This window comes from Artibeus jamaicensis, unplaced genomic scaffold (assembly GCF_021234435.1).
Source record: "Artibeus jamaicensis isolate MK-2021 breed Jamaican fruit bat unplaced genomic scaffold, CSHL_Jam_final contig_519, whole genome shotgun sequence".
Classification (NCBI taxonomy): domain Eukaryota; kingdom Metazoa; phylum Chordata; class Mammalia; order Chiroptera; family Phyllostomidae; genus Artibeus; species Artibeus jamaicensis.
The window spans coordinates 39438218-39451013 of NW_026521871.1; the positions used below are offsets into that span (position 1 = coordinate 39438218).

Sequence of the window (12796 nt, forward strand, 5' to 3'; positions counted from 1 at the left end):
GACAGCTCTGGGGAGAGAGGTTAGGGGGTGGAGAGACTGAGCAAAAAGGACTCATGGATGGACATGGACAACAGTGTGGTGATTGCAGGGCAGGGGGAGGCAGGTATAAGGGGGACAAATGGAAATGAAAAAATACAGTAAGAATAAACTTAAAAAATAAAAATAAATAAAGTGATTAAAAACTCAAATATAAGACACACTGAGAAAAATAAAATATCTTCACAGGTCTTTGAACTTTAGTAATAGTGAAACAATCAGAAGAGAAACAAAGGAAGAATGAGAGATTTTGTGCATTTGAACAAGCACAAAAGTGTACTGCTTCAATTGAGGTCAAAGATAATAGCCATACCATCATCTTTAAAGTTATTATTAAAAAGAATATCATCACATAGCCCTTACATGTGTATTTAAAAATCAAACTATAGAACCTATGCATAGTCTAAATGAAAACAAGAGTAACATACAAACCCTATGGAAATTCAAATGTTAAATTAAAATCTTCCAACACCATACATTAAAATTAAATATATTTAATATTTCACAATATTAAACAGCATTATAACTCATCTTCTAAACTTTAAATGATATTTTTATATTCTCTCCCTTATAAAGCTACCCATTAACTCTGCTCGGAGTTCATTAAAAATACCATGATTTCACTCATGTGGAATCTCATGAACAAAGTGAACTAACAAGGAAAATAGAGACAAACTCAGAGAACAGAATGACAGATTAAGGGGTTGCAGGAATTGAGTAAAAAGGAAAAAAGACTCATGGACATGGACAACAATGTGGTGATTATGGCGGGGAGGGAGATATAAGGAGACTAAATGGGAATAAAAAAAATACAATAAAAAATTTTTTTAAAAGAGTGAGCATGGTGAGAAGCCTGTGGACTTCCTGGGAAAACTTTTATATTACTTTAAATAAAGTTCATGAATAAATAGCTTCAAGACAAAAAGAAGTTCCCAGAAACACATAAGTGAAAAATGACATAAATAATTATAAGAGTTCTTAATTGAAACAAAAAATACCTTTGGACAAAAGAAAATAATTCTGTTTCATAAAGTCTTCATATTGTGTTTCTATCAAAAGTTAGATTATGAACTAGCTGGCCAAAAATATGAACCATATTTTTAAAATAACAGACACTCTCAGTATTTCTAATTATGTTCCTTGCTTTTCATGATGAGATGATTAAAGAAAAAAAATCTAATGGTGAAAACAAAATAGTTAAAAGAAAGATTATAATGACTTTGATCTTAATGATCTTTTTAAAAAAGTGTTTAATGATGATAAATCAAAGGTAAGTTAACTTCTTACCAGTGACTTAGAACTTTGCACTTATTGGCATGAAGATTGGAACTTATAAAACCATCCAAGTAAGGGCTTTTTTTTTTTCCTATTCAAGACTACCTCTCCAAAACAAATCCTACCACAAACAAAGCATTTTGAAGATTAGACACAACCAGAGACTTATGTCTCCCTAATTTGGACTTCAACATTTTAATGTAGAATTCCAACTCAAGTGGCATTCAGGTATGGAAAAGAGGGGTGAAAGACTACCTAACTCCTTCTTCAAGAATTTGCAATGTTCTCCACAACCCCTAACTGCCACCACTACCTCCAGATGGACACATGAAAATAAGGAATGTCTGGCTTGCACCTACCCCCTTCCTATCAAGTTCAAAAAGTTGTCATTCTTGCTAGGATGTCTCAAAAATCATAGAGAATGTAAAATGTAGTTGGCTTTGTCAGATTACTATTTGTAATTTTCTCTAGGAATAATAAGGGGTGGGCAAAAGTTGATTTACAGTTACTCACATGGAAAGTAATACAATAATTAATAAATAACAATACAAGAATAAACTCATGTGTTTCATGCACTCACATCTATAAACCTACTTTTGCCCACCTCTGTATATAATAATTAGAAAATAAATGTGACAATTATTTAATAAATGTGACACCTCTGTATATAATTAGAAAATAAATGTGACAATTATTTACATAACATATGTAAAACATTTTATGCCAAAATACATTTTCCTAAATATCACATGACTGGTGTTGAAGAAAAAGACATATCGTTCTACTTAAAGTAATGAAAATTACATATTATTTATAGAATGTCATAATCAAACGGATGTTTTAAGGTCTTTTGTAGATATTTCAAATCAATTCTTAATTATGATATTAAAGAATTTCCAAAACTTCACATAAACCTTTAACCTAGATATTTCACTGAGTATTTTTAGTTACTCCGACCAAAAAAAATTTGTGTTAATTATAAACTTCTATTGCTATATTTTTATAAAAATTATATCATCAAGTGTTTTAAAATTATAGTTTATTAAAACTACCCTGTATATTGAACAGTTATTAAAAAGTATATTAAAATGAGCCCATTTTCATCAGAAAATAAATTATGTATGCATATGAAAATATAAAATATACCCACAGAATATCAATAAATTAATCTGTGAGAAATAGAAATATTGGTCATTTTCTGATAGATGCTTTTTAATTTCCTACAATGAACATATATTTTAAAGCTTATTAACCTATTTATGTGAAAATGGAATTAAGCTAGAATAAAACTGAAGCTTTCTTTTTTCTAGAGGCACTGTTTATATTTTCTTACTACTTCTGCGGTCCCAACTGTCTAACTTGAATCTAGGCGAACAGGAAGTGAAACCCAAATAAACAAGGAAGACTGGCAGCCTTGACAAAGTTGAAAGTAGAAATTAATATTGCCATCAGATTTATCTTACTCTCCCATTGTCTGCAAATGATAGTTTGCAATGCTCACTAACTCATGAGCAACAAAGAAAGAATGTCCTGTCCTAAGAGGTCAATAAGCTTTTCTGACAGAAACCTAGACTAATGGTCTCTTTCAGTTTCTGTTTATTAGCAAGTTGTCCCCTGAGTAATGGCCAGGCCACTAAAAATGAAAATCTGAGGGTAAAGCAAGAGAGGGCAACTTCCCTTCCCCTTCCTATTCAATGAGATGGTCCCATATCTAGAACAGGTTTGAATACAACCAACCCCCACCTAAGAACAAAGAAATAAAATGAAAAAAAATCTTTGATCACATTATTACCACTATCTTTACCTTAAAAAGGGAAGGAAGACAGTCATCCTGAGTATCATCAAGTTTTAATACTGTTACTGATAATATTCAGAAAAAAGATCAAGAAATTAGCCTTAACAAAAACAGACCAGCAAACTCATACATACACGTTTATAAAAAGCACACTCAATTGCACAGATGACAAAGGACAGTGATATATATTTGATACCTTCAGTCTAAGAGAATTATGCTCATTTTAAATATTGAAAAGAAGGGGTCTTTTGATTCAAAATGATTAAACCTTTTCTTTTTCTTATATGTTCACAGTATGACATCTTGTACTACAGTAATTACACTAAGTATTCCATATTGACTAAATATTAACAATATGTCATTAAACATAACTAGCTATCAAGAGAATTCCAAATAAACTTTTGTCAAAGTAGAAGTTAAAACACATGACTTAAGTTTATTTGTAATTTATTTACTTGTTGGTCAAATTACCAAACTGTTTATAATTATTCTAGCACCATATTACACTGCAATCTAAAAAATCAGGGCAACATTTTCATTCCCACGTAAATTAAAGGCAATGAAAATGTAAAATAATCCCATGTTAAGATACATACCCTTCACATATCTGAAAAAGTTGTTTTCATTCTATTCTTTGTGATTCAAACACATGATGATGCCATAACTGACTTTTTCCACAGTTCAACAGCTAGCTGTTGAGTTAAGTGATACAATATGGGACATTTAAGTTATAACAAAAGCATCAAAATAATATATAAAATTTATTTTTAAATATTAATCTACTTCATAGCACTTTTGCAATACTAACTCCTGGTAGTAAAACAATATAGATTTCATACTTAACCAAGACTCAACCTTTATAAAGAATACTTCTCAACCCCCAGAAAAGAAAAACATTCCAATAAAACAAACTCCTTATTTTAGAATGAGTATATACCAAGATTATTTTGTAAAAAGAAAGATTTTTCTTGCATAGAGTTGTCAATTAAAATATAGGAATTTGGGGCAATCACCCACAGTTCTTGTTTTTCTATAGAAAAATGAATTGCTGCCAAAGAAAGGAAAGGAGATGGTCTGCCAGTTGGTGCTAAAAATGAACTGAGCCACTCATTCACATAATCAGCACAAAATCTCATCATCCCCAAGCAAACAAGAGTAGGATTAGCTAAAGCTTTGGCAACAAGTCTCTTATCTTCTATAGCATCCCTTCACTTTGCATTATCCTCTTACATCATCTCTTCCCTTTTTCTCCCTCAAGGCTGCCATGCTTGATGTCTATTTTAGCCACATTTTACCTATATAACAACAGAAAGAGTTATGTTATCTACCCACCATTAATGGAAACAAAAACTATATATTTGTCTTCCAACTATGCTCCTCCAGAAATGTCTTCCCTAAGACAGGGACAAGGAGAAGTGTGGAACATGAGGGATACTTAAGATTATAAGAAATGCTAAAATGCCCACTGTAAAAATAAAAAAAAAAAAGACTTTCTATAAAAGACATCCAAATCTGAAAAGAAGTAAAGCTATCACTATTTGCAGATGACATATTATACATAGAAAATCCTGAAGACTCAACCAAAAAACTACTATAACTGCCCTGGCTGGTGTAGCTCAGTGGACTGAGTGCGGGCCTACGAACCAGACAATCATGGTTCAATTCCCAGTCAGGGCACATGCCTGGGTTGCAGGGCAGTTCCCAGCGGGGGACTCACGAGAGGCAGCCATGCATTGATGTTTCTCTCCCTCTCTCCTTCCCTTCCCCTCTAAAGATAAATAAATAATATATTTAAAAAAACTACTAGAACTAACCAATGAATTCAGTAAAGTTGCAGAATATAATAGCAATATACCAAATGTTGTTTCTATACTTGAATAACAAACTGGTTGAAAGAAATTAAGAAAACAATCCAATAAACTGCATCAAAAAGAATAAAACACCTAGGAATAAATTTAACCAAGAAGGCGAATACCTCTGCACTGAGAATTACCAGACATTGAGGAAAGAAACTGAAGAAAACATAAATACATGAAAAGGTATTCTATGCTTAGGGACTGGAAGAATCAATGTTGTTAAAACGTCCATACTACCCAAAGCAATCTACAGACTCAGTGCAATCCCTATCAAAAATCCAATGGCATTTTTTCACAGAAATCAAACAAAAATCCATTCAAAATGGATTACAAACTTGAATGTAAGACTTGAAACCATAAAACTGTTAGAAAACATAGATAGTAAGCTCCCTGACATCAGTGTTGGTGGCGATCTTTAGGATCTGACACCAAAAGCAAAGGCAACAATAGCAAAAATAAAGAAGTGAGACTGCATCAAACAAAAAGCTTCTCTCTAAACAGCAAAAGAAACCATCAAAAAAAATGAAAGGCAACTTACCAAAAGGGAGAAAATATTTGCAATCATCTAGCTGACACATAGCACCAATAAAAACCAATTTGATTTAAAAAATGAGCAGAGAATCTGAATATTTTCCAATAAACATACAGATGGACAACAAGTACATAAAAAGGTGCTGAGCATCACTAAGCACCATGAAAATGCAAATCAAAACCATAATGATATCACCTCACACCTGTTAAAAGGCTATTATCAACAGTGAGGAGGCTCAGCTGGGCATCATACAACAGAACAAAAAGTCACCAGTTCAAATTCAATCAGTTTCAAATCCAGTCTGGGCATGTGCCTGGGTTGTGCGCCTGGTCCCCAGTTGGGGCATGTGCAAGAGGCAAACAATCTGTGTTTCTCTCTCACATCAGTGTTTCCCTCCTCTCTTTCTCCCTCCCTTCCCCTCTAAATATATAATATTTATATATACATATATATATATATGTATGTATATACATATGTGTGTATGTACATATATTATTTTAAAGACAAGAAATAACAGGTTTGGTGAGGATGTAGAGAAAAGGAAACACTTGTGCACCGTTGGTGGGAATGAACCACCCACCAATGAAAAACAGCCACTATGAAAAACAGTATGGAGACTCCTCTAAAAATCAAAAATAAAACTACCCCTGACCCAGCAATTCCACTTCTCAGTATTTATCTGAAGAAAATGAAAACAATAACTCAAAAAGATATATGCACCCCCATGCTCACTGCAGCATTATTTACAATAGCCAAGACATGGAAGCAACCTGAAGTGTTCATCCATGGATGAATGTATAAAGAAAATGTGACACACACACAGAGGAATATACTTCAGCCATAAAAAAAGAAACCTTGCCATTTGTGACAGACAATATGGATGGACCTTCAAGTCATTACGCTAAATGAAGTAAGTCTGAGAAAAGCAGATACTATATGATTTCACTTATGAAGAATCTAAAATAAACCAAAACAAACACACAAAAAAAGCAAACATATATACGAAGAAGAGACCAAGGGTTGCCAGAGATGGGGGTGGAGAAAAGGGTAAAGGCAGTCAAAATAAGTAAGTCCTGGAGGTATAATTAACAGCATGGTGACTGTAGTTAATAACACTGTATTGTATAGTGTGAAAGTTGCTGAGTGGGTCTTTAAGATTCTCTATATGTGGTGATATATGTTAAACTAGAGTTATTATAGTGATTATTGCTCAAGATAAAAAGTACACTTTCTCTAAGACAAAAGAAATAAATAGGTTACCACTGGATTACAAAAAGGAAAATGGCCCTGGCTGGTGTGACTCAGTGGCTGAGTGCTGGCCTGTGAACCAAACAGTTGTGGATGCAATTCCTGGTCTAGGGCACAGGCCTGAGTTGCAGGCCAGGTCCCCGACAGGGGCATGTGAGAGGCAGCCACACATTGATGTTTCTCTTCTTCTCTTTCTCTCTTCCCTTCTATAAGTAAGTAAATAAGTAAATAAATAAATAGAAAATCTTCCTATTAAAAAAAAGGAAAATGTGTGTGTATATACCTGTACCCATCTGAGAGCTTACTATGTGCCAAGCATTATGGGAATTACATAAATAATCTCAATCCTAGTAAGAGCTCCATAAAGTTGAAACCATTACTATGATTCTCTTGGATGAGGAAACTAAGGTCTGGAGAAGTTAGGTGTTTTCTTAAAGCTAACAAAGCTAGTACTTGAAGAGGCTGATTTCATCACCCATACTCTTAAAGAGCATTATGCTATACAAAATTTATATACCCTGAAAAGGAAATGTACTTCCTAGCTTTTTGTGTAAATGAAATAGGTTAGTAGAAGAGAAATAGGTATGTCCCAAAATGATTTGCTTATCCTGTCACATTAAGGTATAAAAGATGAGTTTAGTTTTTAATATTTTCAAATGGGGGAGGGGAAAAGAATAAATAATGGTTAAGAACATAAGCCATGACCTAACAGTTTGTTACCTAATCTCTAGGACCCTGTTTCCTTCTCTGCTTGAACAATTAAACCTTTTCTTTAAAATGGGTTCTTACTTGTATTAAGATTTAATTTTTTAAAAAATAAGAGGCTCGGTAAAAAACTTACTTAGTAAAATGTAACTGCTGCTACCATCTAAGTATTGAACAGCTCTGAAACCATGCAGGTAAACACACTTCTACTCAGAAAACCTAGCACAATTTATAAAAACTGTTTCTAGGGGGAAGCAGGATAATGGTGGAAAGAAGGGAAAGGGACTAGTCAAAGAACAACTCATGGACATGGACATGAACAACAGTGTGAGGACTGACTTTTGCAGGACAGTGGGCAGAGGAGGGCAAGGCGGGAAAATTGGGCAAGATTAATAGAATAACAACAAAAAATTACAAATTATTTTTAAAAATAAAATATATGGAATAAAAAACTATTTCTAAAAACTGCTACTATGTTATTTGAGAATGTATATAAAGAATATTGCCACTTGACCATTTGTCCTGATGATGAAAAAAGAGTTTTCAGGAAGTTAAGTATATACTAACTATCTAATTTGTTAACAATAACTGAGGTCTGATTACTTATCCAGCTCTTTGGTAGACACTATGAAGCAGCGGTCCCCAAACTTTCTGGCACTGCTGGCCAGCAGATGGAGCTCAGGCAAGCTTTGCTGGAGGCCTGGTTCCCGGTACCCATATAGGTCCATGGCCCAGGGGTTGGAGACCCCTGCTAAAAAATATACAAACAAGTAAAATATATGATCTCTAACTTCAAGAGTTTATAATCTAATTGTTAAGACAAAAGTATCACACATGAAAATTACATTAGAAAGACATTTATGTTTTATGATCCATAAGAGTAACAGAAAAAGATGAGTCTGAATTGGAGGATAAAAGGTTGGTGAGACTCTCAAGTAGCCTTTGATGAGTAATTAAGATTTAGACTGGTAAAGAGGGGTGAAAGAGGCATTTGTGATGAAAGGTAAGCAGGCTAAGGCAAAATGACCAAAATAAACATGACGTGCAAGAGACTGAAGAAATAAATCTAACTATAAGAACTATCTAAAATGTATTTTCATTTGGGAGGGCATATAATTTATGAAAAAACTGCCTTTGAAAATCTGTTTGAGCAGTTTAGACATATAAAAATGAGCCACTAAAACAATGTTCTTAAAACAAATCTTTAGCCCTGGCTGGTGTGGCTCAGTGGACTGAGTGCTGGTCTGGAGACCAAAAAGGTCTCTGGTTCAATTCACAGTCAGGACACATGGGTTGTGGGCCAGGTCCCTGGCTGGGGCCATGCTAGAGGCAACCAACCAATGTTTTTCTCCCTCTTTCTCCCTCCCTTCCCCTCTCTCAAAGAATAAATAAATAAAATTTAAATTAAAATAAAACAAGTCTTTAAACAATATTTTCATATACAGCCATGTTTCCAGTCAAATTTTATTTTATATGTCCTGAAACTTTATAAATACTGCAGTTAATTGTGGTCAAATTTTTTAAAGAGGCATATGTTTTAGATTTAAATATTGAAATATTTGCTGATACAGTGATATAATTATAGGGTTTGCTTTACTTCAAAATAATGAGAAGGGGAAAGGTGGGTGACCTTGAACTGATGATTGCTGAAGATTGATGATACAAAGAAAGTCTTTATACTTTTCTGGCCGCCACTTTTTTATATGCTAAATATTTTCTATTACAATGTTTTTAATCAATTAAATTAGGGTGTTACTGGGAAAAATCAAGATTCATGTAGTGACTATATTCTTATATTTTCACAAATTTATTTTTACAACCACTTAAAAATGATAAATGACCAGAATAAATTATCCAATCAACTATTAGGGTCTAAGAATCAAAGCTTTACAAAAAGCTAATTCAAGAAACTGCTTCCTTCAGAGAAGCCTTCACAGCTATTGTAACTCAAAACAGTTTAACTGGATTTATATTTTTCACCTTTTAAAATTTTAGATTCTGCAAATCCAACACAAACCAAGTAAATATACTATTAAGGAGTTAATGTTAGTCTTAAATCACTTTGCTTTGTGGTTTCAAATATCATAATGTAAACTTTTGTGCAGTGACACTGCAAACACCAAATGCTGGCATCCAACTAAACAGAAGTCAATACGAGCAACACATGGCATTCCCAAAATAATGATATCAGAGACCAATTCCATTTTTACTTCTTCCTGTTACCCACAAGCAGGTGGCAACATAACACCGATTTCCACATAGCAGACAAAGTCATCCTCCTCAGACACAGATGACCGCCACTGCAGCAAACCCCTGAACTCTTTGCAAAGGAAAAATTTGCTTTCACCCTGGCTTAAAGATATTTTATATAAAACAACTTTATCATTCTGATTGTGCACTTCTTGAACTTCACTGACAAAAACAAACATTTATTAAGACCAGTGCTGTGCCAAATATGTTATCTCAATTTTCAAAGCAACCTTATTTTACAGATGAGAAAACAAGCTTCAAAATATTAAGTTCCTTGTGCACTCCTGTTGGAGGCAGGATCTGAATCTATTGGGTTGGCCAAAAAAATTTACGTTTTTCCTTAAAACAAAAGACACGTTTTTCGTTTTTACCAATAACTTTATTGACTTGGATATTTTGAGTATGTCAGCTATCTCCCACTACTGGCTTCTAGTGGGTAGAGGCCAGGGATCTGCTAAACATTTTCCAATGCGTAAGACAGGCCCACAGCAAAGAATCATTTGGCCAAAATGTCAGTAGTACCAAGAAACTTCGCAAACCACTTCTGACACATTTAATCAGTCTCAGCACCTTCATCATATACTGCACAAATCTTTTTTTGGCTTTCAGTTGCATTTTTACGTTTCTTAAAAAATAAAGCATAATACAGTGATAATGCTGCATATTTTCTTCCATCTTCAATATTAAAGTGGCTGCACAAAAATTCACCAATTTTGATAGTTTTTTTAAAATGCACTTACATGACAGCTGTCAAAATACAATGTAACAAAACTGTTTCGAAAGAACTTAAAGATAACTAAGTACTAGTAGAGTCATCATACAGAAGAAACTAAATGAACTTTTTAGCCATTAATCTCACCTCAAAGTCCATGTTCATAATCAACTCACTTTATCATCTTCCACAAAGTTAAACAAGTCTATGATCAATGGTGTATACTATGGACATAGCGATGTTCATATAATCTGACTTCAATTTAAAGTATGCATCAAATTTTATAGTAAACTTATGGGGTAATTATCTTTTTAATAAACTAATTCAACAAGAGGATATAATCTATAAAAAAGACTTTTCCTACTTATTTTACTGTATTTCCTATATTAATACTTGTATAATAAAAAATCTTTAATCAAGAAATCAATTTGCTTCAAATGAATTTTTCCGATATTGAATGAGACCCTCTAAATTTCACAAAACTTCTTATATAAAGTTTCTTATTGAGCTTGAAAGAAAAAAAAGATCATTTAATTATCTACAAAGTAAAATAGCAGTAAATTAAATATTGCTATCAAATATTGAAGCCAACCAATTCAATCTTGGAGCAACATGCTTACCATTATAGAACCAGAGGTCTTAAGAGAAAACACTGATCAGGCCTCAACATTCCCAAATAGTGAAGGAGAACTATCTGGCAAACTAATTCCATTTTTAGTAGTCATTCCATTTTAGTAACAGGGGTAAGGGCTGTCAATTTCAAAAAAAAAAAAATCATTCTTCTTGTGTTTTTTCATTCCCTCTCCCCCCAAAATGTCCACATGGACCATTAACTTATGTCAGATGACGTTTTACATCTCTGGCCTCCAATCTGCTCACATTACATTACTGGAGTAATACACAAATTTTAGAGAGATTCAACAGTAAGAACCTGGCAAGTTATTTTGCAAAACACCTTGCCATACAAAAAAAAAAAAAAAGGTCCCAATGTTCTCCTGCTATCGGCAACAAGCTTTGTACAGGGAGTACTTGCCAATACAGCAGAAGGGCTACTCAACTCACCCAAACCTCGCCCAAGCAAAGAGAAAATGAAGAATTAAGTAATAAAAACGCCGGTGTGAAAGCTTCCTTAGGTGTTCTGAAAGAAGGAGGGTCTATCAAAAGCCCCTGGAAAATGAAACGCTTTTTTCTTTTTCTCCCGGGTACCTCGCCAGTTGGCCGAGCTGGGCTTCTCTGGGTAGGAAATGACCCCGATCTGAACTCTACGCTGAGCGAGTGAATTATCGATCTGCCGTGGGAACTGGGTCTCCCTCGGTCTTCCCTCCACTACTACTTCCCGGCAGGAACTGGGCGCCGAAACCCTTTTAACTCCGGGACGAATCACGGTCAGGCACCTCCCCAGGGCTCTGCGTCCGGCCTCCGCCTCGTCTCCCCTGCGAGGCCGACGCAGGTGAGCGCTCCTTCCACCGATCCCGCCCCGACAGACGGACCACGGACACCTACTGACCGCGGCGAAGCCGCCGTCCCGAGTGAACGAGACTCTCGGAATGTAGGTGGAAACGGCTGTGGACACATTCCCCGCCAAATCCGAGAGATCGATCGTCAGACACGGCTGCATTTTACACACACACACCCCTTTCTTCGGGATTTCTTTGAGACACACCGGGTGAAAGTGCTGAACCACACGGACGCCCTCGCCTATCGCCATACCTGTCCTCTCACTCTCGCTGCCCTGGAAGAGTACGGGACCGAGCGGGGAAGACCGGGCAGGGCCCGTGTCTTGCTCAGGGTTTGTCCCCCAAAGTTTCAAGTGCGCGTCACGCTCCCGCAGCCGGAGCCTCCGCGGAGGGGAAGAGAAGAAAGGAAAGGGGCGGGGTGCGGGGGGTTTGCAGGGAGAAGCCCCGACCCCGCCGCCGCGTTCCGCGGACCGGATTTCCCTCTCTCCCCTCCCTCCCCCCGCCTGCGGAATTCCTGCCCCGCCGCGGGCCCGGAACAATGCCGCGGCCCCGACCCCCACCCGCGGGCGCCCGCCACTCACCACCCAGGTCAGCGCCCCGTTGCCGCCGGCTCCCGCGCCGCCGCCCGCCTTGGCCATGACGGGTGCCTCCGCTCACAGGCCCCGAGGCCCCGGCCGCCGCTCCCGCCGCCTCGCGGGCCGTCCGGCCCCGCCGCTCTGCACCGACCGCTCCACTCGCCGTGCTCTTAGCGGCGCCGCCCCCCGCGCCCCATCGCCGAGACCCGGGCAGGACGCCCGACCGAGACCACCAGGGAGGCCGCGCCGCCCGCCGCCCTCAAACTCGAGGCGCGGCGTTCGCGTCGCCCGGGCCTAGCGCCGTCGCTGACGGGAAGGCGGAGGAGGAAGCGGAGGACGCCGCGGACTGCCGAGT

The 12796-nt window shown here is 36.9% G+C and overlaps 1 protein-coding gene across 2 annotated transcripts in view; it reads right to left on the reverse strand.

Moving 5' to 3' along the window:
• TOP2B (DNA topoisomerase II beta) overlaps nt 1-12538 on the reverse strand; it is a 68104-nt gene extending 55566 nt beyond the window's left edge. For both annotated transcript variants that reach the window (XM_037144004.2, XM_037144003.2), the window contains exon 1: nt 12448-12538. In XM_037144004.2, coding sequence (XP_036999899.2) covers nt 12448-12504 — 57 coding nt within the window. In that variant the 5' untranslated portion in view covers nt 12505-12538. The remainder of the gene's footprint in view (nt 1-12447) is intronic.
• Nucleotides 12539-12796: the final 258 nt, after the last annotated feature.